At 42.4% G+C, this 27872-nt stretch overlaps 3 protein-coding genes across 3 annotated transcripts in view; all 3 read right to left on the bottom strand.

Moving 5' to 3' along the window:
* The window catches only part of grik1a (glutamate receptor, ionotropic, kainate 1a), a 211024-nt gene that overhangs the window by 156128 nt on the left and 27024 nt on the right, over window positions 1–27872 (bottom strand). Inside the window, exons 15-17 of the mRNA XM_084564465.1 lie at window positions 27608–27833; window positions 25717–25967; window positions 22673–23083 (exon numbers count right to left, since the gene is read on the bottom strand). Of these exons, the coding sequence (XP_084420591.1) occupies window positions 22916–23083; window positions 25717–25967; window positions 27608–27833 (645 nt within the window). The 3' untranslated portion in view covers window positions 22673–22915. The remainder of the gene's footprint in view (window positions 1–22672; window positions 23084–25716; window positions 25968–27607; window positions 27834–27872) is intronic.
* Window positions 1951–7795, bottom strand: bach1b (BTB and CNC homology 1, basic leucine zipper transcription factor 1 b). Its single transcript, XM_084565587.1, has 5 exons — window positions 7665–7795; window positions 7295–7543; window positions 5339–6787; window positions 4148–4354; window positions 1951–4044 (listed from the first exon to the last, which is right to left on the bottom strand). Exons 2-5 carry the CDS (start codon window positions 7541–7543, stop codon window positions 3721–3723), a joined length of 2229 nt encoding a protein of 742 aa, XP_084421713.1. The 5' UTR covers window positions 7665–7795; the 3' UTR covers window positions 1951–3720.
* Window positions 8760–17154, bottom strand: map3k7cl (map3k7 C-terminal like; the record flags this gene model as incomplete). Its single annotated transcript, XM_084565485.1, has 4 exons — window positions 8760–9820; window positions 13190–13305; window positions 14393–14451; window positions 17079–17154. 4 exons carry the CDS (start codon window positions 17152–17154, stop codon window positions 9640–9642), a joined length of 432 nt encoding a protein of 143 aa, XP_084421611.1. The 3' UTR covers window positions 8760–9639.

Here is a 27872-nt window from a genome sequence, read left to right as displayed (position 1 = left end):
GTCATATGAGGATGTGATGGGTTAAAACAATGCCTTCTCCACAGTTCAGTTTCGCTGCATTAGTTTGGCTCATTATGAGGCCATCATGCATCATATGACATCAGTGTAGTGTCACATTATAGATTCATGAGCTGAACTGGACTGAGAGGGAACGCTCACATGTACCTTCAGGCACAGGACAATGTTTCACATTTCACGGATACCACTTGTGGATCATACTTGTGTTATTTATTGTAAAGCAGTAAAATAAATTAACCTTTTTACCGCACTGACCTGTGTTTGCTGTTTCCTTAGCGCGTTCACATGATGTGACAGTGGCGCATGAGCTCAACGGTCCTTGAAGAGACAGCAGACCCACGTTTTATTAGTTTAGGCTGAGAAATGTGTGTCTGCGTGTGGGTTCAGGCTGATCCAGGACTCTCAGGTTCTCATTAGTTAGCCTCATGACTGCGTGGCCTGAGGGATTAGATTTGGCTGCCTGTTTTTGCCTTTTGCCGCATGTTAAGACATCAGCCGTCAAACGATCCCAAAATGCTTTGCATTGATTTTGTCATTTGAAATTCATCAAACAATATCTTAAAGACGACTGAGGTAAATGAAACAAGTAGTTTAAACAACTAACATTATTAATGTTTGAAGTTATGATAGTGGCTGTAAAGGATTATATTTCAAGAGATACAATTAAAATAAAACAATAACATTACGTTTTTACTTCCTTTGGGTAGATCTTTTCAGAACAAATTCTCAAAGTTTTGCTCTATTAATTAACTGTGTGTCGACAGCTGCTACAGATCTAACTATTCATTACTGGGATATTCAGCCCAACATTTCATCCTCTCTGTAGCTCTCAGGCTCTGCCAGAGAACCACCTCCAGAAAATGCTCTCATATTTTCAGAGAGAGAGAGAGAGAGAGAGAGAGAGAGAGAGAGAGAGAAAGGGGAAAGAGGGAGAGAGAGAGAATCCGTTATTCAGAGAAAAAGATGTGTCAGATGAGATCCTGTACTTAAATCTTAAAAATGGCGACAAAAGGTTACCGGCGGCTCATCTGGAGTGCATTCAGGTAAACACATGGTCACCAACAGCCTTTGAAAAAATAAAACAGAATTCACTCAGATCATGTAAGAGCATCATGTAAAAACCCTCTATTAGATCAGAACACATTTAGCCTGCTTAATCACATTAAGACATACACAGTCTTGCAAGTTATATAAGAGAGCGTCTCTGTCCTTGTACTCACTGTCAGGAAGTGTTCCAGTGGAGCCATCTGTTGTCAAACTAGTCACACTGCAGCTGTTAGATCCACTTAAAAGGAACATGAAATTTATGGTTGTCAATTATAGTGGAAGGATCAGCTTTGTTTTAGCACTAATTTTATAAATGACATAAATGACATAACTTCTATGGTCTTAAAATGTGACCAGAATAGACCCATACGATGAGTTTTCGCAAGATGTTTCATTTAAACATAAAGAAACACGCAGTTAAAAGTGAAGTGCAGCCGCTTGAGAATGACTGGATTTGAAACTTAATCACATCGGGTGAACTCAGGCAAAAAACATCCATCCTCTATTAGGACAATTTTCTCGTCTTTAAGCCCTCAGGGGTCACCCACTTTCAGTTCCCACCGAGTCCATTAAGCTGACCTGCTTGACCTTTGCACCCCTGGATCTTTCTTTAGGATCTCTCCTGTGGGAACGGGCACCTTTATTGCCGTTAACAAATCTGCGTGTAGTTTTGTTATCATCTGAAGCTGAGGTTACTTGCATAAAAAATAAATAGATTAGGTGAAGTAAGGATCTTTCCTAATTAAAACGAATAGTGAGAGAAAACAGGGAGAGGAGCAGTGAAGACAAAGAGAAACTGAGAAACTGGCAGATCGATACTAAGATTCGGGAAGTAGAGACATGGAAGATGAAGTGTAATATTTAATTATTAATATATCTATTCAGGTTGCAGGATGAGCCCCCAGAAGACCTTGAGAGCTCAGCTGTGTATTACTCTTTGAACACGTTGTACGTCTGATCAACATTAGTGATGGAGTCGCAGTAACACTGCTAATATCTTCATTGGTGGAAAATGATGATTACTGATATGGGTATTGTTTGCTTTTTTGTCCTAAAAATCCATTCCAACCCATTTGGACGGGTTTGTGGGAAGATACAGTCATTTTGTCACAGTCAAAATCAAATAACACACATAGAGGAAGATTTATTTGTGCCACATACACTGCAGTACACATCTGTATAGCTCTCTGTAGACTGCCGGTGCATGCACAGCCACTAGAGGGCGATAGGCACCAGCATGATAATACAGCATATCTTGGACTGAATGTGCAGTCTGCAGTCAGCTCTGTGGGAGAATATAGCATTCTTTTGTCATTAACCATCACTAGACCTCCCACTGTGTCATTAACAATACAGCATGGTTACTTATAAAATAAATGTATACTTGATTTTTACTTAAATCATTTCAAGCTCGTCTGCACTGGGATGATTATTATGAGTGAAAATAGTTTTATAAATAGATGAAAATATGGTACAGCAAAAGGCGATCAGAGGAATCATGGGAGAAGTTGCAAAGGTGGATTTCTGTGAAGAGCCCTGAGAGTCGGATATTTACAGTAAGCAGGAGTAAAAAAAGTCATAGTAATGAAGGAATGCACATAATAGAACACAAAATATAAACAGATATCTGCTTGCACTGCATCTATAAATGCACCACTTGACCCTTTTGGCAGTAATCTAGATAAATGTGTTAAAGGTGATTAGGCTGTGGGTGGCACAGCAACATTTCCATATAATAAAACCTGAAAGAGTGCAGTGCCTGCTACAGTACAGACCATGAGGCAGTTTTCCTCCTAAGCGTGTGCTCTGCTCATGGATCAAAACCAAAGTGCAGTTTCTGCAGACAGAACTTGTGAGTGAATATGTGAGGTCTGTGCCAGTGAGTCATGCGAAGCTCTGCGAGGTGTGTGCAACTCAAAAGAGCCGTGTCACCGTGGTCAGCTTAGGAGAGGCGACCACAGTGACAGCCAGAAAAAAAGAAAAAAACTAAACAAACAAGAGGCAGGCAGAAGACCTGAAGGTAAACACGGCACACTGAGTCAAGTCTTTTTGTTGGGTTGTGTGGTTTTGGCGCAAAATACAGTGGTGTGTTGTTGTGCTTTGTCTCAGAGGGCGGCACCGACACCGTCTGCAAGAGGTACGTGAAATTACTCCGTGGACACCTGAGTATCGGACTGTATCAAACTGTATAAAATGCTTTTAAAAACAAACAAACAAAAAAAATGCGTTAGAAGAAGTCATCCTGAGGTAATTAAGCAGTAAAGCGTGTTACTGATATAAAGGCCGTTGTTCCCTTTGATTTGTGATTGGAGCTGTCAATGTCTCAGTTGTAAAGTTTAATGTGCATGCTGACTGGGCTGGTTTGTTTGCCCCTTTTAACCAGACACCAAGCCCTTATAAGGCATTTAAATGATGGAAACACATTTAAATGAACACCTGGAAGGGATTCCAGACCCATAATTACACATTTTCTGAATGAATAAGGCAGCATTTAAGTCAATTAAAACAACCGCTGTTAATAGTCTTCTTATTATAAATGCGTTGTCAGCATGCATCAGAGCATACTACATGGTAATGTCCATTTATACTGCATGAATATCCAGTTTTACGTCATGGCTTCAGGCATCACAGTCCTACGTGTACCAGCATGTGCACCTAAAGTGAACGCTGTCCTGTGACTGTGTCCCTGCCAGAGGTGGACGGAGCGTCCGCGGGTGCCATATACATGTCCAGGCCCGAGAGTGACACCTGGGGCTGGAGTGGCATCCCGTGCTGTGAAAGAAGTGCGTCTATGTGAGGAAGCAGAGAGGACAGAGGGCAGTCAGGGGAGGTGTATCTGGCGAGCACCTGCAGCTGCTCCGGTTGTAGATTGGCTTCGGTGCAGACCCTCTGGCACAAGGAGGAGACACTGTGACATGTCTTCTGCTTCAGCTGACTCAAGTGGCTCTTCTCCAACATCAGTTTCTCCCGCTCTGTCTTCTGCAAAGTGAGCATACAGACCACATAGTCTTATTAGTATGGGTTGTATGAAAGAAGGGTTTTAATCATTCCCTTTACTTCAAAATGAAACTGTTTTCTTTACCAGCTTGTTGATTTCACACTGCAGGTTGTATATGCAGTCCAGCTTTCTCTTGCGGCAGCGCTGAGCAGCGAGGCGGTTTTTGCTGCGCCTTCTCATATCGTGGACAAACTCTAGCTGTTCACGCGTGAAGACGTGATGCTTCAGCAGCTGCTGGAAGTCATTTCGGCTCAGATCCACTATCCAGTCCACAGAGAATGGCAACTGCATCTGAGGAAACCCCCGATAGGAACACAAAGGTTAAACAGACCACAGGACAGAGGACCATCGCCAGTTAAGGGGCTTTAGATAACGCGACTCTGTGGTGTTACAAACTCATCTAGATTAATCAAAATATATGTTGTGAATGATCACATTAGTGAAACTGAAAGAACTGAAACTACTGTAAGTGTAGTAGACTTACAGTATACCTGCTTTAGAGAAGGAGGCTTTTGGAGAACAGTTTTATTCCTTTACAGTCTAATTACATAAGAAATACTCACAGCAACAACTGATCACTATCAACATGTGTTTCTTAGGTTTTAAGACGTTTAAACTGGTCTTAGTTTTATGAATTAAAATGTCGTGAGAGGAATTAAAAATAAAAAATAAAAAATCTGTTCAGTCCAAATGCATACGGTGTCCAGACAGTTATATTTTTACCAAGCTGTTAATTGTTAACTCCGCAAATCTGCTGATATGTGACGGGAAATGTACACCCACCGCTTCATTAGAACAGTCTAAATCTTTCCATGTTTTATCTTAGGTCAATAAAAGAAATGCTTTCCTGTGAGACGACCTTAGCTTTGTCTACACTGTTTGTACTTTCTCTCAAATCCACATGGTCAGTCTGGACAGTAAAAACGGGACATTCCTCGTATCTGTTGTTTGGCTTGTAGTCAACTGTATTTCAGCTAAACTGGACTCTGAACCAATTAGCATGACAGAGCATCTCCTCCGGGTGAATGATTAACCAGTCACCATAGCAAATCTACTCTCTGTTAACATAAATGACTAACGCTCATTTGCGTACGATAAAATGCACCTTTAAGTCTTATCTAAAGCAAACATCGTGACATAATCTACAGTTAGGGTGACACTTACTGACGCGAGCTAATTTCAGAACAATGTGAACCTCACAGTTAGGAGGTAGCGGATAAATAGATCTGAGCTACGTAGTACTTGGCAGACTTCATTCACGGTTTAACTGCTCACCCGCCTGGCTCTCTCTCTTGTGTAGGACTCACTGTCCCCCTCCGTCTCTGTCTCTGAGTCTCCATCCTCCCCTGAAGTCAGGGATGACACACCTGACTGAGATGCCCCCTCGCACTCAGACAGCCCCGCCGCCTTCCATAAACACTTCCTTTGGTCCACATCCTGGAAGAAGTTGCAAGTGGTTCGGGGGGAGCCGAGGTTGGGGTGAAGCTTCATCCACTCGAAAGGTGTGCTTTGCACCATCCCTGTGTCGGCAGAGCTTCCCGCCTCGGGGTCCTGGAGGCTCAGCTGAGAGGAACATGTGTCTGACCCCAACCGCTGGGCCAGGTGCTCAGCTACTTCTTTCTCCATTGTGCTTCTCTCTCTGGTATTATTTACTGACAAGGCTACTCTTTCTATGCTGCTGCTCTGTCCTCCTTGTTGTCCTTCTCGACAGGTATTGTCTGCCCTTTTCCTCTCAGTTTGATGGTTGGAGACTTGCTCCAGTACCCTTGCTTTCCTGTCTTCTTTAATGTCAAAACCTTCCTGGCCTAGTGACCTGGTGAGGTCCTCATTTGCAGCTCTCAGAGGGCATTGGTGCAATATTAACCCTGATGACCTATCACTCAGCTTTGTGTTTGACTCTAAGGAGACACTCTTGACATTGGACACAACTGAATAGCTGATTCCTGTAGTATACGGCATCTCTTCCTCCATCTTCATTTCTTTCTCTCTGTCCTTCACATCCCATTTTCTCTCTCTTTTGTTTGTGTCTTTCTTAACCATATCAGTTTCCCCTATTTCCATTCCATTCTTTATATTCAGGTCATGTTTTTCAGTTTTCCAAGGCTCTTCAGCCCCTCCTTTCCTCGGTCTGGCCACAACTGAGGTTGAATTTCCAGGGAATTTAGTTTCATTCTTACTGTTTGTATAACTGGAGCATGGCGAGCAGGAGAGGTTGCAGTCATCCGCCGCCGCTGGATTAGTCAGACTTTTTTCTGTGACACAAGTTTCCTTTCCGCAAGCTTGCTGGAACTTGCGATACTTTGGACACTGCACGAAACGGTCATTTGTCCATTCAGCTGCAGGTGCAAGAGCGTCTGCACCGCTCAGACTTCCCATTTTATTGTTCACGGATTTGTTACAGTCCCAAAACACTTCCTGCTGAGATGATGAGTCAGCAACTGGTTTTACTTCTTTCTCATCCAACAAAGCCTCGTCGGAATCGGTGCCACAGTTGTCCTCTGATAATCGCGTCTTGCATTTCTTCTCACAGCACGGCTTTCTTGGAAAACAGCACTCGCTGCTGGATAAGAACTTCGGGAGGAGGAATTCAAAACACGCCTCGTCAAGGTCTCTGAAACCCAGAATGGAAGCCGAGTTTCGTATTTCTAAGACATCGTGTTTTCCAAAGAGTAGCTTGGACGTGTAGGCAAACTTCAGCAACGGTTCAAAGCCAGCAGCTGTCACCTGTAAAAGTAGATGAATGGTATACATGAGGGGTTCCTAACAGTAATTGGACTGATCTCCATTATGTACGCTGATCATTATATAGGCTCAGGTGTCAAAATAGACCTTCTGAACTACTAAATACAAACATGCTCAGAAATAAAGATTGTACTGTCTCAGCAATCAGTGATTGCAACTGTGGAAATTAAGTTTCAGTTGCCGTTTCTGAAATCACTTACAGATAGGATTTAAATGGAAAGATGTATAAAAGAAAGACAGTAGTTGATATAAGTTATAGTAAATTTTTATTTCTATTTGTGTCTCTGCTGACAGATGACATTTTCATGTTAGTGCTTCCTGCTCTGCTCATGACGTAAATAGCATTTTAAAAAAAAAAAAAATCCCCAACCTCTGCACCATTAATGCTTGTTGAGGAAATGAGCCCTTTAGTCACTTTTCTCACTTCAGTTTTAAACCAATTTGTCGTGTAAAAGCTCTCTGTCTGTGTGGCCTCTTGGGGCGCCTCACCTCTGGTGGTAGGGTGATTACAGCTCCATGCTGTGTGAGGGAAGAGATCCTCTGTGCGAAGTACTCGCTACAGGAAGCGAGCACTGAGCGGTGGGCTCTGAAGCTCTGAGCCCCCACCACCACTGTAACATCGCACAACGTGTCCCGGCGACGCTGCTCGTCCAGGGAGTGCAGCACATGGGAGGAATGCACTGAAGACTCAAATGTAAACACAGACGACCGGGGGCCAGACATGGCAATCAGGGACATCTGTATGTACACAAAACACAGACACACTCTCAAATTTAACCAGTTGTTTTCTATCACAACACATTACATACATACAAAAAAAAAAATAATCAACTTTAAAATAACAACAAGACATGCCTACCTTATAAAAATGACTTCCAGGTTTCTTATGGTGTGAAAGAAAGCCGTAGGCGCTGAGCTCACATGGTTATTTCTAAATGGAATGCTGTCCAACCGAGCTACCATTCCCAGAAAGACTTATCTCAACACGGCTACAAACTAAAAACTGAGCTTGACTCAGTCATATGGCCTGTGTGAGTATGTGAGAGGGAGGGAGGGAGGGAGGGAGACGGAGAGGGAGTGTGCGCGTTGGTGCGCGCGCATGTGTGTGTGTGTTGCAACCACTCTGGGCGTTACAGAGCAGCGCTGACTCATGCACTCCTGCTGATAAAGGATGAGCAGGCAGTTTTCCCGTCCATACCAATCCCACCCTTGGATCTGTCTGGTAAACTAAGAGGCTTTTCCCAGAAACCCCCTTTATAGATCCACCATGGACACAGTGCAAAGATTAAGGTGAATGCTGTTAAACCAGGAGGATACTGTCTGTCTCCTGTGACTTTAGATTTAAAATCAAATGGGCTTACTGAACTGATTGCAGGCGCGGAGGATTGTGAGGACAAGTTGCGCAAAAAAAACCCAAACAAATATTACTAACTGGTTGACAGAAAGGAGGTGTGGTGTTAATCTAATGGTTGATATTTCCCAGTAGGTCTTTGTTATCTCATATCCTGTTGTTTTTACAGGTAGCAAACATTTCTGGTGTGGTGTCAGAGACAGAGCAAGGAAAACAGAAAGAGAAAAAACTAAATCAGTTAACAAAAACTACTAGCATAACCGCATAGCTGTTGCAATGCGAATTTAAACATTTTTGCCTGGTTGTTGAGATGTCAGCCACGATTATTGTCTTTGCATGCTAGTTGTAAATCACGCAATCGATGTATCAGTAAAACAGAGTGGAATAATTATCGTTGCAAAGCCCTGCTTGCAGTGTCACATGATTTTGAGGAAGAAGGAAGCGCTTCAGAGTCCAACTGGCCAATCAGGTGACAGTTTCATAATTCCAGGATGAACTAATCTCATCATGAAAAAGCAAACAAAAAAAAAAAAAAAAAAAAAAAAAAAAAACAAGTTCCTTTTTCTGTGTAAGATGGCCGTATCGACGTAACAACAAACACACAACACTGGCTTGGAGAAATGAAACTCGGGAACTGACGCTGGTGTTAAAATAAAACGCATTTTATTATTGGACGAGGACAATAAGGAACAGTTTATCTTGCTGCCCACTTCCTCTTCTACAGGAACACACTACAGTAGATCAGAAAAAAATAAAAATAAAATGTACAACTCTTACAGTGTTGTGTCGCGTGAAATGGTTTATCACCCTTCTTCTTTTTTTCTGTTCCTCACAATTATCATTTTGTTAGCCTCATGGCATAACTGCCCAAGTCATCTTTTGGCCACTGTTACAATAGCAACAAAAAACACCAATGTGCTTGCTAAAAACTGTGTTTTTTCTTGTTTTCCGAAAACGTTAAAATATGACTTAGGCAATTACGCTATGAGGCTAACGATTTCCAAATTCCTGACACTGTGTTAAACACCCATGCACGTGCTGTGTTGGGAGAGAGAGAGGGGAGGTTAAACAATCCTTAAAATACAGCATTTGGACCACATCGTGACACCTTCGGCTTCCTAGACAGACCTCAGGTAAAAGGTTTGAGTCGCCACAGGACCTGAGACGAGACAGATCTCAGGGCATCTGGTCACATTCACGGCAGCTGACGTTAAGTGAATATATACTGAGAACTATTGCATCAGCGACCGGGCACCCAGGAAAGAGTTTCCCAGCTTAAGTGGGATCACTGAGACAACTTCACAATGGTTATAACTGTGCACCTGTGGTTCAGGAAAATGACTCAGACATGAATAAACACAGCACCTTTCTGTGTAATTAGCTGATTCACAGGCTGTAGTTGTTTACAGTGAGCACTAGCTGAGCCTTTATCGCTGGCGTCAGCTGGAAGTCAGGTGGTCTCAGGTTCTGTGGAGGTCAGAGGTCACAAGGAGTCTTGCCTCGTCCGATTGGTCAGGCAGAGCCTCTCCAGCTGCTGAGCGCGCTCGTTGTGGACGGTCACCAAGGTGCGGTTCTCCTCCGTTAGACGCCGAAACTCCTCCTCAAGACGAGCGATCTCCACGGCAACCTTCTCATCCTCCACCAGCTCTGCCAGCAACTTACGCCTAAACAAATGAGAGTGATAAAGGTTTTTAGACTTTTTATCTTATTAAACTTAATCATTTTTTAGTTACTGCGAAGAGCTGAAGGTATTCACTTGTTTTGGTGCAGCGGAAACACCCGCAGCAGGATCCCAGTTCGGGGAAAGACAGATTTCCCAACGATAAGTCATGTTCATATAAATGAGCAATTTACAGTCTCCAGTGGTTTTGTTTCAAGAGTGTGGGAGGAAACCAAAACACCCATGGAAACAATGCAAACTCATAGGAAGAGTTGAAGTGGGAAGAACAGAGATTTTCAACAAAGCGGATCTTTCCAGAATAAATACATTTTTGGGAAGCCAAATACCGTTTAATATTCCCATGAATACATGGAAATGTAGGCCGGGGACGTTTGGTACAAATATAGGCTCAGTTTTTACCATATGTCACATCCAGGAACATTTCAGTTAGCCATAGAGAGGAGCAGATTTGATGGTCTCCCTAAAGACAAACTCATGTATGTGGTGATGAGTGTGAAGATACAATATTTGTGTTTTATATGATGTATATTTAGTCTGTCTCTCTGTGTTGGCCCTGCGATAGACTGGCGACCTGTTCCAGCAGACCCCCGCAACCCTTAACAGGAATAAGCGGGTACAGAAGATGAATGAATGAATGAATGAATGAATGATGTATATTTATGTGATAGTTTAAGGGCTACACTTTTCTGTAAATTGTCGCTCCATTCTGAGGAGTTCTTCCATTGTCTTTTTAGAAAAGAATGAGTTTGTTTGCAAATTTGACCAGGTTTGAGACACAAGACCGTGTTAATATGGAATGTCAGACGTTACACTGCAAAGGTATCTCAGTCCGTGTGGGCTGGGACAACATACATAACATATTAAACGCATTTGCCCATGCCAGCTTCCCCAGGAAAGCTAGTGAACTGAAACACTATAGTGCTGGTTTAGCCGGAATGTCCCGACTTCTCTTGGCAAACAATGATCAGCCTTTGGACTTTGAAAGGCATTGTAATGATACGCGCATGCACAAGCCTGTGTGAGGTTTGTAATGGCCTTCCACCTGAGGGTATGCGAATGTCGGTGCTGTATTACAGCTGCTATGTGCCAAGTCACGGAACAGCAGTGTCAACAAAAAGGAAATTTACTGTGTATTCTGCAATAGAGGTTGTGTGTGGGGCGTTAGTGACACAATACATGAAAGAAAGCTTTGCAATGTTATTAGGAAATACGAATGCGAGACACACAGTTGCTACTGTAAGGGGGTTTTTGTTAGCAGCACCAGTCGATTACGCTGAGAACAACTGTTGACAAATGAGCGTAAATAGCTGGAATTTTGGTGGTGTTTCTCTTTTGCTTTTGGATCACAGGTTAGACAGGAAACCAGACGTTTACTATCCTGGGATGTCACATCTCCAAGTTTGAAATAAAAATGTTTCCTGGAAAGTATGACGTATGTCTGTCCATGATCTATTTTTAGTTTTTAGACATGTCCCTGAAATAATTATTAATTACTTACCGAATTGGTAAGTAGGGCTTTATTTATGATTTAGTATGAAAATAAAGGGAATAATCTTACAATGCTTTGATCAGTTATTTGGATGTATCTTTTTTTTCCAGCTGTAATTCAACACATGTTTTACGATACATTTCCAAAGGAGGTCAAAAAGATGATTTACAGTAAACGATTACTTTTCTCGCTGGATGTTTTTTTTTCAGCTATCTGGTATCAGAAGCAGGCTGAGACACGTTTACGTGCACGCGTTTTTGTGAGAGCCTGACAAAAACAAAAAGGGGAAGACTTAGTTCTCAGTAGAATCAATTTGAAAACCAGACAATCCTGACTAAATCTCATATTTTCTTTCTTAGAAAAAGCAACACCGCATTTGTTCCTCTTTTTTGTGTATGGACAGAAAATAAGATATAGAGCAAATAAAATACTTCAAATATGCTCAATCAACTGGAATGAAACTATCTTAAATACTTTGGCCCGTATACCAGAATACACACGGAACCCGTTTGTCATGTTTTAACAACTGTTTCACAACGGGGTTACTTCTTGTGTAATCACTGTGTCTTGTGATGGTATCAGTATTAGGCACAGGCAAATTAGGTCTAAATATTCACTATAAATGAATCCCATAGCGTGAATTTAATGGACACTAACCAAAACAGGCAGTGAATTTTGGAAATTCCCTTCCTCAGTGTGTTAAAGGTATTTGTGTTGTCATCCTGCAACACTTCACTGTATGTCTGTGTGTAATCTTCCCCATATGGGAAGTAACAAAGGTCTGTTAATGGTGGTGACCAACAGCAGAGGATGTGGAGAAAAAAAAGCCACTGTCATGAGGATTCAGCTTTAATATTAGTGAAAAGTATAGAAATCAGTGAAAGCTTTCATAGGATTTTATTGGAAAAGCACATTTTGTGGCGTTGCCTTCACTTGCACCTCGTAGTTTCGGTTTATTACAAATCAATCTTGGCTCGGCTGTCAGCGTGAGGGAGGAGGATTTTCTACCAGCCTGACTCATCACGTTCTTATCTTATTCAAGGCTACGCTCATCCCATCAGAATTCGTCTTCTGTTACTCTATTTAGGAGCCGTGGCGCGGTGCAAGTTGTGTTAGTTCGTGTCTCTGTGTGTGTGGGGGTGGCGGTGGGATAACAGCAAGGGCCTTGGAAATCCCACTGCTAAGACTACCACAGCTGCTGAGGACACAAGGGACAGCGCGCAATGTATGTGTGTGGTATACACTTACATGCAAGCTACATGTGTGTGTTCAAGCCTACAGTAGGCCTAATCTAATTAAACTGGACCTGTTAGTGTCGTATTCAAACCAGAAAACGTGTTACATTTCCCCAATCTGATCAACATCCAGCCAAGAGAACCGAGTGCGCTGCACACCTTTCACACACATCTTTATGTCAGTCACACACACTTTATCTCGTCTCTAATTTAAAAGTTATTAAAAAAAAAAATCAAAGTCACAGGTTATCAGCTGCTGAGGGTCAATGCTCTCAGTAGATAATGTGTTCAGTTCTGTATGCAGGCTAAGGAACATGCGCCATCTGGTGGACAAAGCTGTGCAGTTCAAAAAATATTTGCATTTTCAGTATGGGATTGCAGGGAATTTAACCTATAAGCTTTGTAAGTTTAAGTGAACTAGATCAGTGTTCTTTAGTAGTGTACCAGTAAGTGGACATTCAGGTATTTAACAGATGATTTGATACTCATTACGGAGGAAGCTACCGGACCGATGTTCTATGTACCGTATGCTTTCTGCTGGTTCAAGCAGTGACATGATCTCTATACGTCAACAAGTGTTTACAGAGCTAGTATGAACAATATGGAAGTAGTTCCTTCACACTCTTACTTGCGGTCCTCAAGCACAGCAATCTCGTGTTTGACCTGGTGGAACTCTCTGGCCATCCTGCAGTGTTCCTTGTACACCTGCACGCTCTCTCTCAGAGACACACAAGGAGGCACAGGCTGCAAGAAAGAAAGGTGCATGTGAAAGGGGTGAGGAGTTAATTTCAAGCCAAACAACTAAGAAAGAGTGTTTTATATATATATATATATCGCACGAACAACACTGCAGCATGTGTTATTTATTTTAAAGATGCTTAAATGAGCTTAAAAGTGGGGTCAAAGTTAAAAAATATATATATATTTGAATGTCTTGTGTAGTTTTAACAATCTATTATTATTTTTTGTGCATTAACTGATGTCCTCTAGGAAATTACCTAAATTGGAACAGCAGATTTGCAAGAAAGATATAAAGAGACCTGACACCAGATCAGCCGCCATGTTCAATATTACTAACAAGACCAAAATTAAAATCAGTTTACAGTTCATAATGTGGCACTTTTTGCTCCATATTATGTAAATAAGAAAAAAATAACTAATTGGAAATGAACAGAAACCTGTACACCTCCTTCTTATCCAAGCTACAACAAACAGTTCAGTACTTAGAGTCATTCACTGGCCCGCGTTACTACTGTTCTCATGTGATACTCTAAACCAACATGCAATATATGTGACCCTGGCTGTGGCACTTGCTGAAGGATAATTCAATGACAACACTAATAGCAGTGTGAGTGCACACAGAGTGAATACATTGATTTATCGGGCTGGTAAACAATGGCCAAGCTTATCCCTGTCAGCTTTAAGCCTCAACACACTGTAAAACCTCACACACCTATAGTCTTATTTGTTTTATCAATAAGCACGTGATGTCTGTTTTATTTCGGGAGGACGTTTATTTTTGAATGGGGTTTCTATTTATATGTTAGTGATTAAGAGAGTGACTTTTTCTGAGAAGCGGCTTAGCGTTAAGGTGCAAATGAGCATGGGTAGGTTCTGGTATTCCATGGCTATCCGATGTCATAATAGGAACACACAACAAAAGAGAACCACACGCGAGTGATTCCAATAACATTTTAGACATTGGCAATGCATCGACACTATAAACTTCAATTCATTGCCCTTTCTGCTATACCCTGCCTTTATTGTGCCACACTGCCAAATGACACAAGTTGTGCATTCAATGTGGGGTGTGGCAGTGTGTGCTGTATACCTGCAATCGCTGTTCAAGGTCTGGGAAAGTCTGCGAGAGGTCCTCTACATCTTTTACATCTGTGGGGACACAACAGGATATTCAGTTACAGCTGATTACTGTAAACATATAAGAATAATGAGACCTAAACATATTTCCTCAAACTAAAACTCAGTATTGGTTCATGACTAAAAAAAAACAAAACACATTTTGATTCTTTGGTGATTGATTAAAATAAATTATACAGATGTATGCAATAATACAATTTTAATACAGTACAAGATAATTAAATCCCCTGCATTAATTAAATAAGATGACTGTTTCGAATCCGTCCCATGCCTGCAGCTGACATGCCTTGAGTAAGCACCAGAACCCACCAAACTGCTCCCCTGGCACCTTGCATGGCTGACCCACTGCTCCAACTGTGGTCTCTTTGTGTACAAACTGATGGGTTACACACTGACAACAAATTCTGTGTAAGTGCATCTAAGTACATGGCCATTAAAACTGATTTCTGAGTTGCCGCGAGTGGGAGAAAATAAGTATTTTAATAAGTTTTTTGTCCATGTGAACAAGATTATTTCTGGTATAACACTGTTTAACGTGGCAGTCTGTGGCACCAGCTTTGAGTGACCATTTGAGCAACATCATCATTTGTTAATCTTCTGCTTTACGTTCATTTTTTTTTTTTTACACAGCATGATTTACCTGGTGCGGAGAAGCTGCAGCAAGGGTGTCAACGTGATCTTCATCCGGAAATGTTGCACACATTACAAGCTTTTGCAGTAAAGTGAGTTTTTGTACTGAAGTGTTCCTTTGGGAGTTTTGCGCAATTTTTTCAATTAGTTTCTTTTTTAATTGTGTTTTTCTTCAGCACTAACGTCATAACGTTTATTGCAATTGATCACAATAAGCTTGAACTGTCTGCACGTCGATTTTCATAGCTCAGCTGATGACTGCAAAGCAGGAAATTTGACAATCACAGGTCATCTCAATCGCTATTTAATCTCAGCACAGAGCATAATGTCTTTCCACACAGTGATAACCATAACACTGTTGGCTGTATCCTGCTGATGTGCCAAGTGACTACAGCGCCCTACGTGCGGTGCTGTTCTAATGTTTTTCTCTGCCTCATGAAATGGCCCAAAAGGAAACACTATAGGGGCCTCTTGTATGACAAAACAGCATAGCAACACAGTGCTTCACTTATAAATGAGCCATGTCCTCTTACTGAACAGCAGTAATGAGCTGTCAGGTTGAGAGACACGCAGGATAAGAATACAGTGGGAAAACTATGCAGCAGACAGACAAACACAGTGGGCAGAGCGAACAGACAGGCCAGATGCATAGACAGGGAGGGATTCAGACAGACAGGCAGCCAGACAGAAACAGACAGGTTGTCTGCACCAGCCTCTGCCCCGATAGTAATGTCCCGCTGGAGCTGCGGAACACATGTGGAGAATCCTGGCATGATGCAACCTTCTAAAAGCAGGAGTATTAGCGTGCCGGCCCACAGCCATGGGGGCAATTATGATGTGGAATAAATACAGTTCTCATGCTTCGGATTGACACAGTGTGGGGTTATAACTATGCCAGGCATGAAGTCATGAAGGGCCTAAAGGATGATCCCCAGATGGAGCACAGTTCCCGGCCCCCCTGCTGAGAAACATGAGTTCAAAGAGACAACAACACAATCGTCTAGGGAATATCCAGACTTTGATTTTGGAAGTTAGGATCAAATTGTGCCTGAATAGCTCTGGAGCTTTAGTTAAAATTAAATCAAGGCCATGCATAGATCATTTGAGGTTGAGGTTACTACGGAGGGAAGAAAAAGAAAAAAAGTGGCAAGGAATAAAACACCCGTCATATGAAAGATGAATGATTAAGAACAAAAGACATAATAATTCATTACAGGACATACTTTAAATCACAAACAGAACAGAGTTTGGTAAATCTCTTTCTGTCAGATACGAGTGTGTTGTTCCTTCCATAGCCCTTCGTCTCACTTCCTAAGAGTAAGACAAGGGGGGGATCGGAGCGGGGCGGAGTAGGACTGGAAGTGCTAACTGCTTATAAATATAGGCCAGTGTTCTAAAAGCTGAACAGTGAATCAGGCAGCAGGACACTGTTAGTATTAGTGGGGAAACCTGACTCTGTCATTGCATAGCTGCAGCTGCTGTCCCATTCCCTGGCCCCACTGCAGTAAAACATCCTGACAGACAGCACCTAGCACATAGGTAGTGTAGCTCCGTGTGTGGTTAGTTAGGAGGCGATGAGGATGAGGCGTGCATGTTTTGACTTAATAGTGGAATAATAGCCACAATAGCAGGTGTGCAATCGTTGTTGTGTGGTTGAATATGTGTGCATTTTGCAAGTGCACACACCTGCTGCACACACACATAAGCGGTTTGGTTTTAATATCCTACAGAAATAGAGAGAGAGCACCTGTCCCACTGAGAGAGCATAAGAATGGGCACAGTTAAAGTGACAGGGTGTGACGGTGTTGCTCAGGGCAAATTGTTTGAGCCTGGTCTGTTTTGGTGGGAGGCAGGCTGTGCACATGTTTCACGCACACTGGAAAACGCAGCGAGGGTAGAGGCTTCCTCTGGTGTTAAATGATCAGTACCGTAAGTTGTTTTGCGATACTTGGAACGCAGGTGTGTGCAGGCATTCGTATGTGGAGAATGCGTCGATAGCGTGTGTTTACCTGATGTGTTGTCGAGGCTGAAGGCGATCCTAACTTCAGATTTATCAGGAGACACTCTTCTGGTTGAGGTGATCATTTATCCCTTCACCGGGTCACACGCACAAAACAGAACAGTCAGTACAATCCAGAGAACAGCGTGTTAAATGAGAAATAAACTTAAATTTAAAGTATAAAGCATAAACAGCACTGTTTCCAGTTTCATACATGTAACAGTTTCTTGTCTTTGAAACGAACTATATGTGGATTATTAAATGTTTCTTAGACACAGCAAGGAACAAGAACAAGCCACCATAATGTGTATTTGTTTTGCAATCTACCATCGAAGGCAACATGTTATTTTTTTCTTACAATCAAAATATGGTTTCAAGCGGCAAGCAAAAAATAAATCCTGAACTCAGCAGATGTAGTGCTGAGTGGGAATGAAAGCTTGCAGACCCTTTGATTAAAGCTAGTGATGATGCCACTCCTGTGGAGCCTCGTGAACGCACACACACACACACACAGAGTGTGCAACCGGTTTCATCATGCATTTAGAGTTGCAGTGGGATTAAATAATTAGGGGGCTTTGACAGACTGACTCTGAGGTCTGGATTTTGCATGCCCCCTTCCTCTGAAGGTGCAGGCTTTTTATATCAGGGCATTTGCCTGCTTTAACCCCAGTAAACTCTCTCACACAGCATGCCTTCATGACCTTCTACAGCAAAGACGTACTTAAAAAAAAAAAACATAGAATGTCTATCACAGTTGGGAAAGGGCAGGACATTTACATGCAATGACTGATCAAAATATGTTATTTATCAACTATATCACAACATGAATAAGTTGCAGAGCCATGCACATGTTTTAGACGTATTATTCACATTGTGATAGAGAATAGAAGGATATATTCCATATTATGAATTATCTCCTGCATGCATTGCAAATCTGGAAGCACTCCTACTGTGCCAACGGGTCACTGTTACCTGAAACAGCACGAACCCGAGCCAGAAATTGCCTTATGTTAAAGTTTAAGATCAGGCAGTAGCGTGCGTCCTCGATAAGGATAGTTGTCCGTTCCTTGTCAGTCTTCAAGTCTGTTCAGGAGAAGAAGCCGGCGGTTGCGTCTCAGCTGCTGCGCCCTTGCGCAAATCCAGCAAAGATGGCACAACTATCGCTCCGAGTGTTGACCTCCCCGTCTATCTTGAGACTAGATTCTTTTGTATTCTGTAAAGCGCGCGTTTTCCGACATGAACATGTCTGCTAAACTGGTCTCACTCAGAAGGTCTCCGGCTGCTCAAGTCTGGGTGGGCATGGGCATGGGCATGTTAACCACGGACTGCAGCCACGCGGCGAGGAGCAATACAGGGCGCAGGCAGTGGAGGAATGCCGTCCGCTGTTCCCCCCGTGGCGGCCCGGGCCCAATTAAATGTCTCAGATGACATGACTTTAGGCCGCAAAAATGCCCATAGCTCCAGCACTGTTTTGAGTGACACGGTCATACCGCTGGGATGGTCTTTGGCTTTGCAATAGCTGTGCAATGAGGCAGTTGGTCAGAATGAACATCTCGTGTTATTATAGCTCATGTGGATGAAAACAAGGCATCGCTGGGTGTTTATGGTTTGGGTGGAAGATCTGTGAGATGCAGTAGCCTGCAGGACAAAGACATCTAAAAGCAGGTGATAGAGCCAACGTTTTATATTAGAGTTGTTTTTTTACAGTAAGGGCTACACAATTATTATCTACGCAGATCAGGCATAACATTATGACCACTGACAGGTGCAGTGAATAAAGTTGACAATATTGTGACAATATAATGTTCTGCTGGGAAACGTTTGGACCTGGCATTCATGTGGATGTTATTTAGACATGTAGCACCCACCTAGACCAGACCAGGCACCCCCACCCCATAGCAATGACACTCCTTCATGGCAGCAGCCTGACACAGGCACACACACAAAAAATGGTTTAGGAACAACTCAAAAAAACATGAAGAACAGTACAAGGTGTTGACCTGGCCTCCAAATTCACAAGATCCCAAAGTGATCAAGTATCTGTGGGATGATCCACAGAGGCCCCTCCCCTCAAGCCATAGGAACCACAGGACACCCTCAGAAGGCCCATGTCCATTCTCTGGTGAGCCAGAACTGTTTTGGAGGCACAAGGGAGACCTACACAATGTTAGGAAGGTGGTCATAATGTTATGCTTTATGATGTCAACATGAATATGTTTACTAATCTACAATGTGGGAGGTGTAGGATCAATGTTTTGGGAGACAGATACTGTGACTAAGTTAGATAAGCCCACCCGCAACCACCACACACATCTTGTCCCTCAACTTCAGTGATGTGCAATATTTGAATTCTCTATTATCACACGCTGAGTCAGTAACAAAGAGCATATCATAATCGATGCAAGGAATTTTACTGGTTGACATAACTCAAGGGGAATAGACGGAGGCACGAGAGGGGTCACAGGGAATGAGCTAGATCAAATGCGGAGATGGCCTTCAGATGAGGCTTCCTGAACTGAGGCCAGAAGTTGTAATAACTTCAATTTGAACTCATGGTTTCATCCTCCTATACATCAGAATGACGCTCCTGTCAGAGCCGCACAATGTTCTTTTGCGAGTTGAGAACGTTTTCCGTCTTTGTAACGGAATATGTATTTAAATCCCATTGAATTAGCTGAAAAATGTATCATCACTATAAGATACATTTTATCTAATATGCACTTTGGCGATGTTTTTCACATAAGCAACATTTTAGCATTTAACTATTTAACTTTACTAGAATTCCTCACACACTTAAAATGAATCACATTTCTCATATTGCCAAACTGACTGCAAGGTTTTAAGGTTGCTGCTAAAAGAAAAAAGAAAGAAATCTGATGACCTTAAGCTTTTTCTCCCTGAGGCCACTTCACCTGCACGCCAGCAGATGACAGCATTCGCCCTGAATATTTAAAGGCGGGACTTCAGACGGTAGAAGAGAAAGGGAAACGCAGGGAGAGATGAATGATGTTCCACGGCTCTGAGAGTCATCCTCCTCCTCGTTTGTCTTCATTGACAGGTTGTTGACACAGACCTGCCTTATCAGCCCCGGGGAGTGTTCGTTTCATCGTGATGGATGGGACACACTCGTATGTCTGCCACTCTTTTATGCTGCACTCATAGTTTAGATTTTACTCTCCTGTACTCACATGTACAGCTGAAAGCTTCATATAGTGATACATGAGCCAGATTTGACAGATCTGGAGGATTTGAGAAACAAGCTCTACGGTGTGTTTTAATAAGGCATCTGTTTTTGATACAGTGCTGTGGCTGAATTGATTTATTTCGTCAGTATTTTGCACTGCTCAGTTTGTCTGTGCTCTGTTGACCTTTTCCGAAATGAAGCAGACAAATACAACATGTTGGACATGTGAGCATGTTCGAGACGTCAACAACATGGCTTCTTAAGTCGCCCCTCTTCCTCAGATTCTCTGGATTTTTTTTTCTCCCTTCTGTATCTCTATCTCTTCATCCGTGCAAGAGGTGTGCATGTGTAATCTCCGACCTTCTTACTGACAGCACAAACAGACAGATGCCGTGATCCCTTTATCTCTCCCCATTTGTCATTCACCTCTAAAGCAACACCAAGGTTGAGGTCTCACAGTTTCAAAATCAAAGAGTTTGCCGGGGTGAAACGGACAAGGACGCGAACACAGGTGACGACCTGAAACATGACAGCAGCAGCATTTGTCAGGTGAGGTCATCGCAGGTTAGTAAAGAGGACAGGAGCCCGGCTCGGCTCAGCGGCACGCCAAGGTCAGAGATGTAATCCATGGCCTCGTTCATGATGGATTAGATAATGATAAAAAAAAATACTGACTTTGGTTTTGATTAAGAATTATAGGGTTAGGAGATTACACACAACCAAACACTATTACATTGGACTGAGCCCAATCCCAGAATTAATCTGAATACCAAAAAAGAGAAAACTCATTACATGCAGAGATTAAGAAAAGCTTGGTCCAATTCTCTTAGGATGCACACAAACCACTGCACACATGCCACCGAGAGAAATGTCACAACAGGACCGCGACTAATTCATAAACTATTTATATCATTTATGGCTCATTCCCGCTCGAAATGTCATTGCATTAGCTGGAAAAATTTGGAAACTGGAGGTCGGTTTTGAAAGTCGTGACATTATTTATAATGAATTGTGTTAAGATTCAACGGCTGGAGTTCTCTGTTAGCATCTTCCCTTTCCCTCCTGAGTTTGTGTCTTACCAAACATCTGGTCATGTTGACATTGTCAGCATAATTTCATCTGCATTTGTGAGTGTGAATAATTGTGTTTTGTTTTTTTTTTAACTTGATTCTAATCACACCACTGGCAGCATTTCCAAAATGTCAGGAAAACTAAATTGGTGGCTTCAGTGCTGTTGCGTACGAGCATTTTTTCGAGACCAGTTGAAAATATGGGCTATTATATTCCTCTTCCTTCTAATTAATTTCTTTCACCCTAAAGACAGCCGAGGGAGGACAGAAGTAAACAGGTAGCATAGCATGAAATAATGAAGACAATGGAAATGAGAATTTGTCAATAAAATAAGGCAATTACAACTGTCTAAATGGTGCTGTGCTGGGATATTAATTTATGTGTATTCATTCATGTGTCAGAGTTAATATCCTGCAACAATGAGTGCCAGGGAGGGGGAGGGGTGCCGGAGCTGCCCCGAGTAGTTTCATTCCTGAAAAATGAATTTATGCAACGGACACTGTCTAATTTATGCGAGGCCGTCGTCACAATTTAAGCAATGCTTCTAGGGATCTGTTGTTAATATTACAGTTTTGTCTATGGATCATTGTCTTCTAAACTTGCCATGCAGGTAGAGGTGAAGTTATAAAACACGCAGGGCAAGTTTGTAGTGTAAAAAGTGGCAAATCTCATCGAGGCAAAAGCTCTTCGCTTTTTTGAATGCACGCTTCCACAGGGATCCGCTGTCTCTGCTGGAAGACGAGGCTTTCTCCCCCGAGGCTTTCGAATTTAACAAATTCAAGGAGACAAAAAAAAATCGATTTACTGAAAAATAAGACTTTTACTCCCAGGGGAACAAAAAGATTGTGTCTTTTTTCCTCCTTTGGTCTCCTGAGAATTTTCACTCATTAAAAAAAAAAAAAAAAAAAAATCATCCTGTCCTTCCCTTCTGCCTGTGGCATATCCTTTCTATGACTTACAGACAGCAATATCTCATGATCACAAGTAGTTGCGAGGTACCTGAATGAGTGTGTGTCTGGTTTGATGTCTGCGATGTTGGCGCTTCAAGAGCATAAAACAGCAGGTGAGTTCCTGTCTTTCTTTAGAGGTCGTTATCTCTTTCGGCTGGCCACGCTTGGCTCAGCGGACCACTCTATATAGCTCCTTTGGCAGCTGTACACAAAGAAACATGCACATGCACCTCTGGCAACCAGAAACAACAACAGCAGGCAGTCATACAACTGTTTAAAAAAATGCAAAAGTCTTCTTTTATTCTGAAAACCTGTGAAGTTGTCATACACAATGGGAGAATCTGTGAAGTCTGCAGCTTCAACCCTGCAAACTGCTCTGAACTACAGCCACGAGGGAACAATGGTTTATATACTAGAGAGAGATTTCATTCTTGCAGTCATCACCTGTTTAAACATTATTAATGTTGACACGAGGCTATGATGCCGTAAACTACATCTACAGTGTACTGCTTGCACGGAGAGTCTAAAGACGAGGGTGATGAGGAAACAACTTCACGTCGGTTGGCCACCCACAAACAAATCTAAGAAGTGGAAAGCAATCAGTCTCTTGATTTAAGTTCCATCACTGTCTGGATCCAAGGCTCAAGTGCTGGAGTCTCGTCTCGCTCCCTCCCTCTTCGCGGAGCGTTTGGGTTGACAGAAGATGCAAGTCGACCTTGCCCCGCTGTGTGGTCTCGACCTCCTCCGGATGCCTTTGTAACACTGCAGTGAGATACCCAGCTCCTCCATCACGGCGCCAAAAGACACGCACTGCCAAAGAGAAATAATCAAGAGCCTGGGTTATGCCACCAATAAAGCTGATTTCCAATGAATTCATTAATTTTTTATGAACTTTGGCCACAAGTTTAAAGTGTGTGCTGCTCTGCAATCTGGAATTCGACTACAGATGAACAGTAACAGGCAGCCAGTGTCATGACGTCAGCTGACGAGCAATAACACACACACACACATAAAGTGTACATTTATCTAAAAGAATACTAAAAAACTCATAACCTCTGTTGTCACGTCACAAAATCCAATTAAGCGATGAAGGACAGTGTCTGCTGTGTAACATCGCATCGCGGCAAGCTATGAATTTATAATATGGTAATTATTTGAAATTATGAAAGAGAAAGCCATCTGAAATTAAAAGCCCCAGGCTTATTTGAATCTGCGGACTATTTCATTGCATTGAACACATTCATCTTCAATCATGTTTGCCTTTTGTGACGCTCTCCTACTGATGATGTGTTCGCAAGATTTATTTTGCAAAGCGTCATCCGCGGCGGCACCAAGTCATCTGTTTTTTATTTTTTATTTTTGATGTCTGTTGCTTTTACATCCATGGAACACAGAAGGCATTCGTCTTTCATCCCCAGGCTTTGCCTAAGGCTTCTCAAAAAAGTATGGCTTCCTGCAGGGTTTCCCACGGATACCAGGAGCACTCAGTATCAACCAACACTGCAACAACCTCTGACCTTAAAAAAGTAAAATAAACTTTTTTTGTAGGTATATTTTATATTTTAGACTTTGCCATTTTCTAGAAAATGTTGCCACCTGACAGTCTCAGTGCATTTAACCTTCGGACACAATATGGTATCTATTAGTGTTGTACATCATATACACTATGAGCACGTACTTCATGTCCGTTAATTGCAGTAGTAGCAGTTATACTTTATTGTTCATATTTGCTGTAACTAACTTAATGATTTCTCAGATTCTCTCTTTACTCCTCCTCATAGACAGATTGGGCTTGCAACTGGATGACAAGGTCAGTCCAGGTGAGGAGCAAAGACCTTGAAAGCACATATTCCTCTGTGATCACTTGCATCATTACTTCAGACGAAATGGTCTGCAGTCGCCAGACGTTATTTATGAAATTCTAACTTTACTTTTGGCCCTGGACTTGTGTCAGGGGGCATCTTACCTCAACATGTTGTTCAATCATTGTTATCCAAGTTTCAGCCGACCGAACCGGCTTAATAAGAAGGGGAATATTAAAGTACCTTTTCCCTATCTTTTGATTTCCCAAAAGGCACAGCACACACATGTCTGCTGAGACTGCTGTTTAACAAGATGCAAGAAAACAGCTTAACACCAGGGTAGCAGTTCACTTTTTTATATACTCCATTTTGTTGAGTGTTTTTTGTAAGACTGGGCTTTAATCAGTAAGATGCCCCTCCACCATACAGTATGACAAGAGTATGCAAATAAGAGTAAGTGGTCACTTATGATGCTGCATGAAGAGATGACATTCATCCCCTTCACAGGACCAAACAGGAAATAGAACAATGGGGCAAAGAACTTTACAAAAAGGATCACTGACATCACAGGTGAACATTATCACAAGATAAAACAAACACTTTGCAGGTAAGTGCTGAGGTCTCGAGGGTCAAGTATTGAAAGCAAAAGGGGTAATAGTAATTGGGATTGAGTGAAGCTGCAGACACAGGCACAGGTGTACAGGGACATGTTCGACAAGGGCGGGGGGAAGGACACCTGGCTACGAACCTATCATCTAGAGTGAGTATGTGTTGTATATGTGCTGCCGTGGCTACTCTGTGTCGTCCCCAAGCAGCCTGCCGCTCTCCAGATCAGTAGATAAGGAGGTGCCGGAGGAGGAGGTAGAGCCACGGCGCTGAAACTGACGGGACTGCACCCCATAAAAGAAACAAAAGGCCTGACGCAAAGAAAAGAGGGTGGAAGAGAAAACACAAAAGAGATAAACAGACTTGGAAAAAAAAAATCTGAAAACACGTGAAACTATAAAAAAGAACAGCAGACATAAAAGACAAAGGGAAGGCAATCAAACTAATCATGCGTATGCTATTGTTGATCTTTCTTAGCATAACAGCGTGAAATCGAAAGATCTGTCAGCGTCAAGTCAGATAATTTGTCATTTTTTTCATTAGTCATTAAAAAGACAATACAAAGTAAACTCAGGGATAATCCAGTGCTGATAACACATTTCGGGCATGTACCAGCAAGTGAATGGATTACGTGTCTATCATTTGAGGCTAACAAATCACCTCTTCATTACTTTATCTGTCACACTGTTGACTGTGAAGTCATAAATCCGTCCGATGGCTTCCTCGAAAAGACACCCACAGTGTGCAACAGGCCGCAAATATTACTCTGAGTGAAGTAATTTATATAATGGAAACATCATCATTGTTCAAAAGGATTCATTAGTAACCAGTGAAGACAAGCTGAAGGCAGCATTCCTCACTCTCTGTCTCTGAGAACGTGGGAAAGAAGACAATTAAACCGCATCAGTCCTTTAACGTTTTTTCCAAACAAAGAGCTCATTTAAAGTTAGACTCTGCCCTGTGCAGAGGGTATCTTTTAAAACCAGTCATTTGTCATCATCACACGGCAGGGCAGCAGCTCTCGGCCTCACTCACCTCCTCTATGTCAGCGTTCCTGCGAGCCTTGTAGATGAACTCCCCGATAGCCACGAACACAGACAGAACCAGGCCAGCAGCCAGGACGATGAAGATGCCGCCGATGTTTTCCACACCCAAGGCGTTGGCCTCCTTGTTGTCCTCCTCTGGACAACCGTTTCCTCTCCACCACTTCTCCTTCATCATGTGTAGCTTCCCTTCCTCCTGCAGCTGGAGGATGGCGATGGTGACTTTATCCCTGTATGGAGAACCTGGTGAGGGATTACATTAATGCAGATAATCGTGTTAAGATGTTTATTCCGTACAACTTAAGTCTGAACTATGAGAATGGAAAAATGAACCCATGTGTCTGCAGGAAGTTGAAATACAGCTTAGTGTTTAAAATGCAATGCACACACACGTATTCAACACATTAAAACCTGTCGATCAGGTCAGAAAACAACTGAATCGACTCATGTGTGAGCTCATCTCCACATACACGACCAACAGACACTCATCTTAGCAGGCGAGATCACCAAAGACCCCTCACACGTCCTCCACTCAGCACTGAGGGACTCCCCTCAGCTCCGCTGCCCCGCCTGCAGAACTAAGACGAGGAAGGACCTTTGTCCCCAAAGCTATCCTTTTTTCCTCCCAAGCACCTTATTTTTTATTTCCTTCCTTCTTATATCCTTCATGGATGGTTTGGATAGTTATTTTTTATTGCATAGTTATTTGTATATACTTAAATGTCTTGTACTTGCACGTCACGCCGCTCAATTGTGCCTTAAATTGCCCCCTGGGGACAAACAAAGATTTCTGTGGTCATATTTAGTTCTTAAGTAGAGGTCTTTAACCTAAACCTGAACCTGTGCCAAATTCCTGTGCTGTGAAAAATCCTCCTGTCGAATACATCAAACATCAAAAAAGTCAGTAATTGGAGGAACTGGCTCTGACACACATCCAAAATCTAATGCAACTTGCCTACCTGCTAGATTTTGAGGAGGAGGCTGGCATAATTTTCTTGCTTTACATCACTTTTTTAAATTTTATTTTTTATTATTATGGTCTTAACCTGACCTGCTCTTGGCTGACGTCCATGAACACACAGGCTATTCTTAACGTCTTAAATTAAAAATCATCCAAGTGTTCAGCTACAGGATTTAACAGGTGGAGGTATTGATCCGTCTTCCTTCTTGTTCACCCTTTACATCTCTACTTTAAGTTCAAGATTGCTTTTACCAACAGGGCAAACTGGACTGGAATAGTAACACCACTGCGCGCCCTGCATTAAAGGGATCGGTGCCAACTTTCCAGGGGAGGCTCTTGTTATCTGGCATCTCAGCAGCACTGTGTTGCAGATGTTCTTCCATTTGGCTGTGGCCGTTATTATTTTCAACCACGCAGCTGACAGCACCAGAATTAACGGGCTTAACAGGATGGCCTGCTAATGTGCATGAAACTGGAGTAGAGGTGTGTCAAGGATCACTGGCAATGTCTTTCCTGTATGACCTTCTAATATCTTCATGGAAGGCATGTATATACTGTATGTTAAAATAAACGAATTAACCAAAATAATAGACTAAGAATAACCACAGGGGGAAATTAGAAAATGCAAGAGAGTCACAGGATAAAAAGGGTTTTGCCGAAGTAAATATCCAACTGTATCCACTGCAAACATGGTCCAGCAGGTTGACTTGCTTCCAGTATGAGCTCTCAGTCCAAACTGGCTTACAACCTGAACATTTGCACTGAACAGTTGGCATAGATCTGGATGGAATGAATTTTGAGGAGGAAGGAAGGAATGCCTGAAAGTTCAGCTCAGTCATAAGCAAGCCTTGTCAAAAACAAGGATGTGAACAAGTGCATTTGCATTTTCCTGACAAATTTAACTGACAAACTTATATCTTACCTATAGGCGTTCCCACTCCATAGCCCTTGGAGTCTATGAGACCTCCAATCTGTGTGAGGTTGCAGTTCCTCTGGCTGATGTATTCGATGCTGGTGGACTCCATCAGCATGGCATAGTCTGTTGTCAAGACCCGAGTGATGCCCTCCTTGTTGTTCTTCACTAATGCAGTGTTCTTCCTGCTGCTCATGAAGGCCCACATCTTCTCATAGGTGGAGATCTTTGATTTCTGGAGGACGGCAATCAGACAAAAGTGTGTAAGAGGTGC

The sequence above is a fragment of the Chelon labrosus genome (assembly GCF_963514085.1).
Source record: "Chelon labrosus genome assembly, chromosome: 17".
NCBI lineage: Eukaryota > Metazoa > Chordata > Actinopteri > Mugiliformes > Mugilidae > Chelon > Chelon labrosus.
Note: the sequence above shows the minus strand (reverse complement) of the source record. Positions and strands in the feature narration are given on the sequence as shown.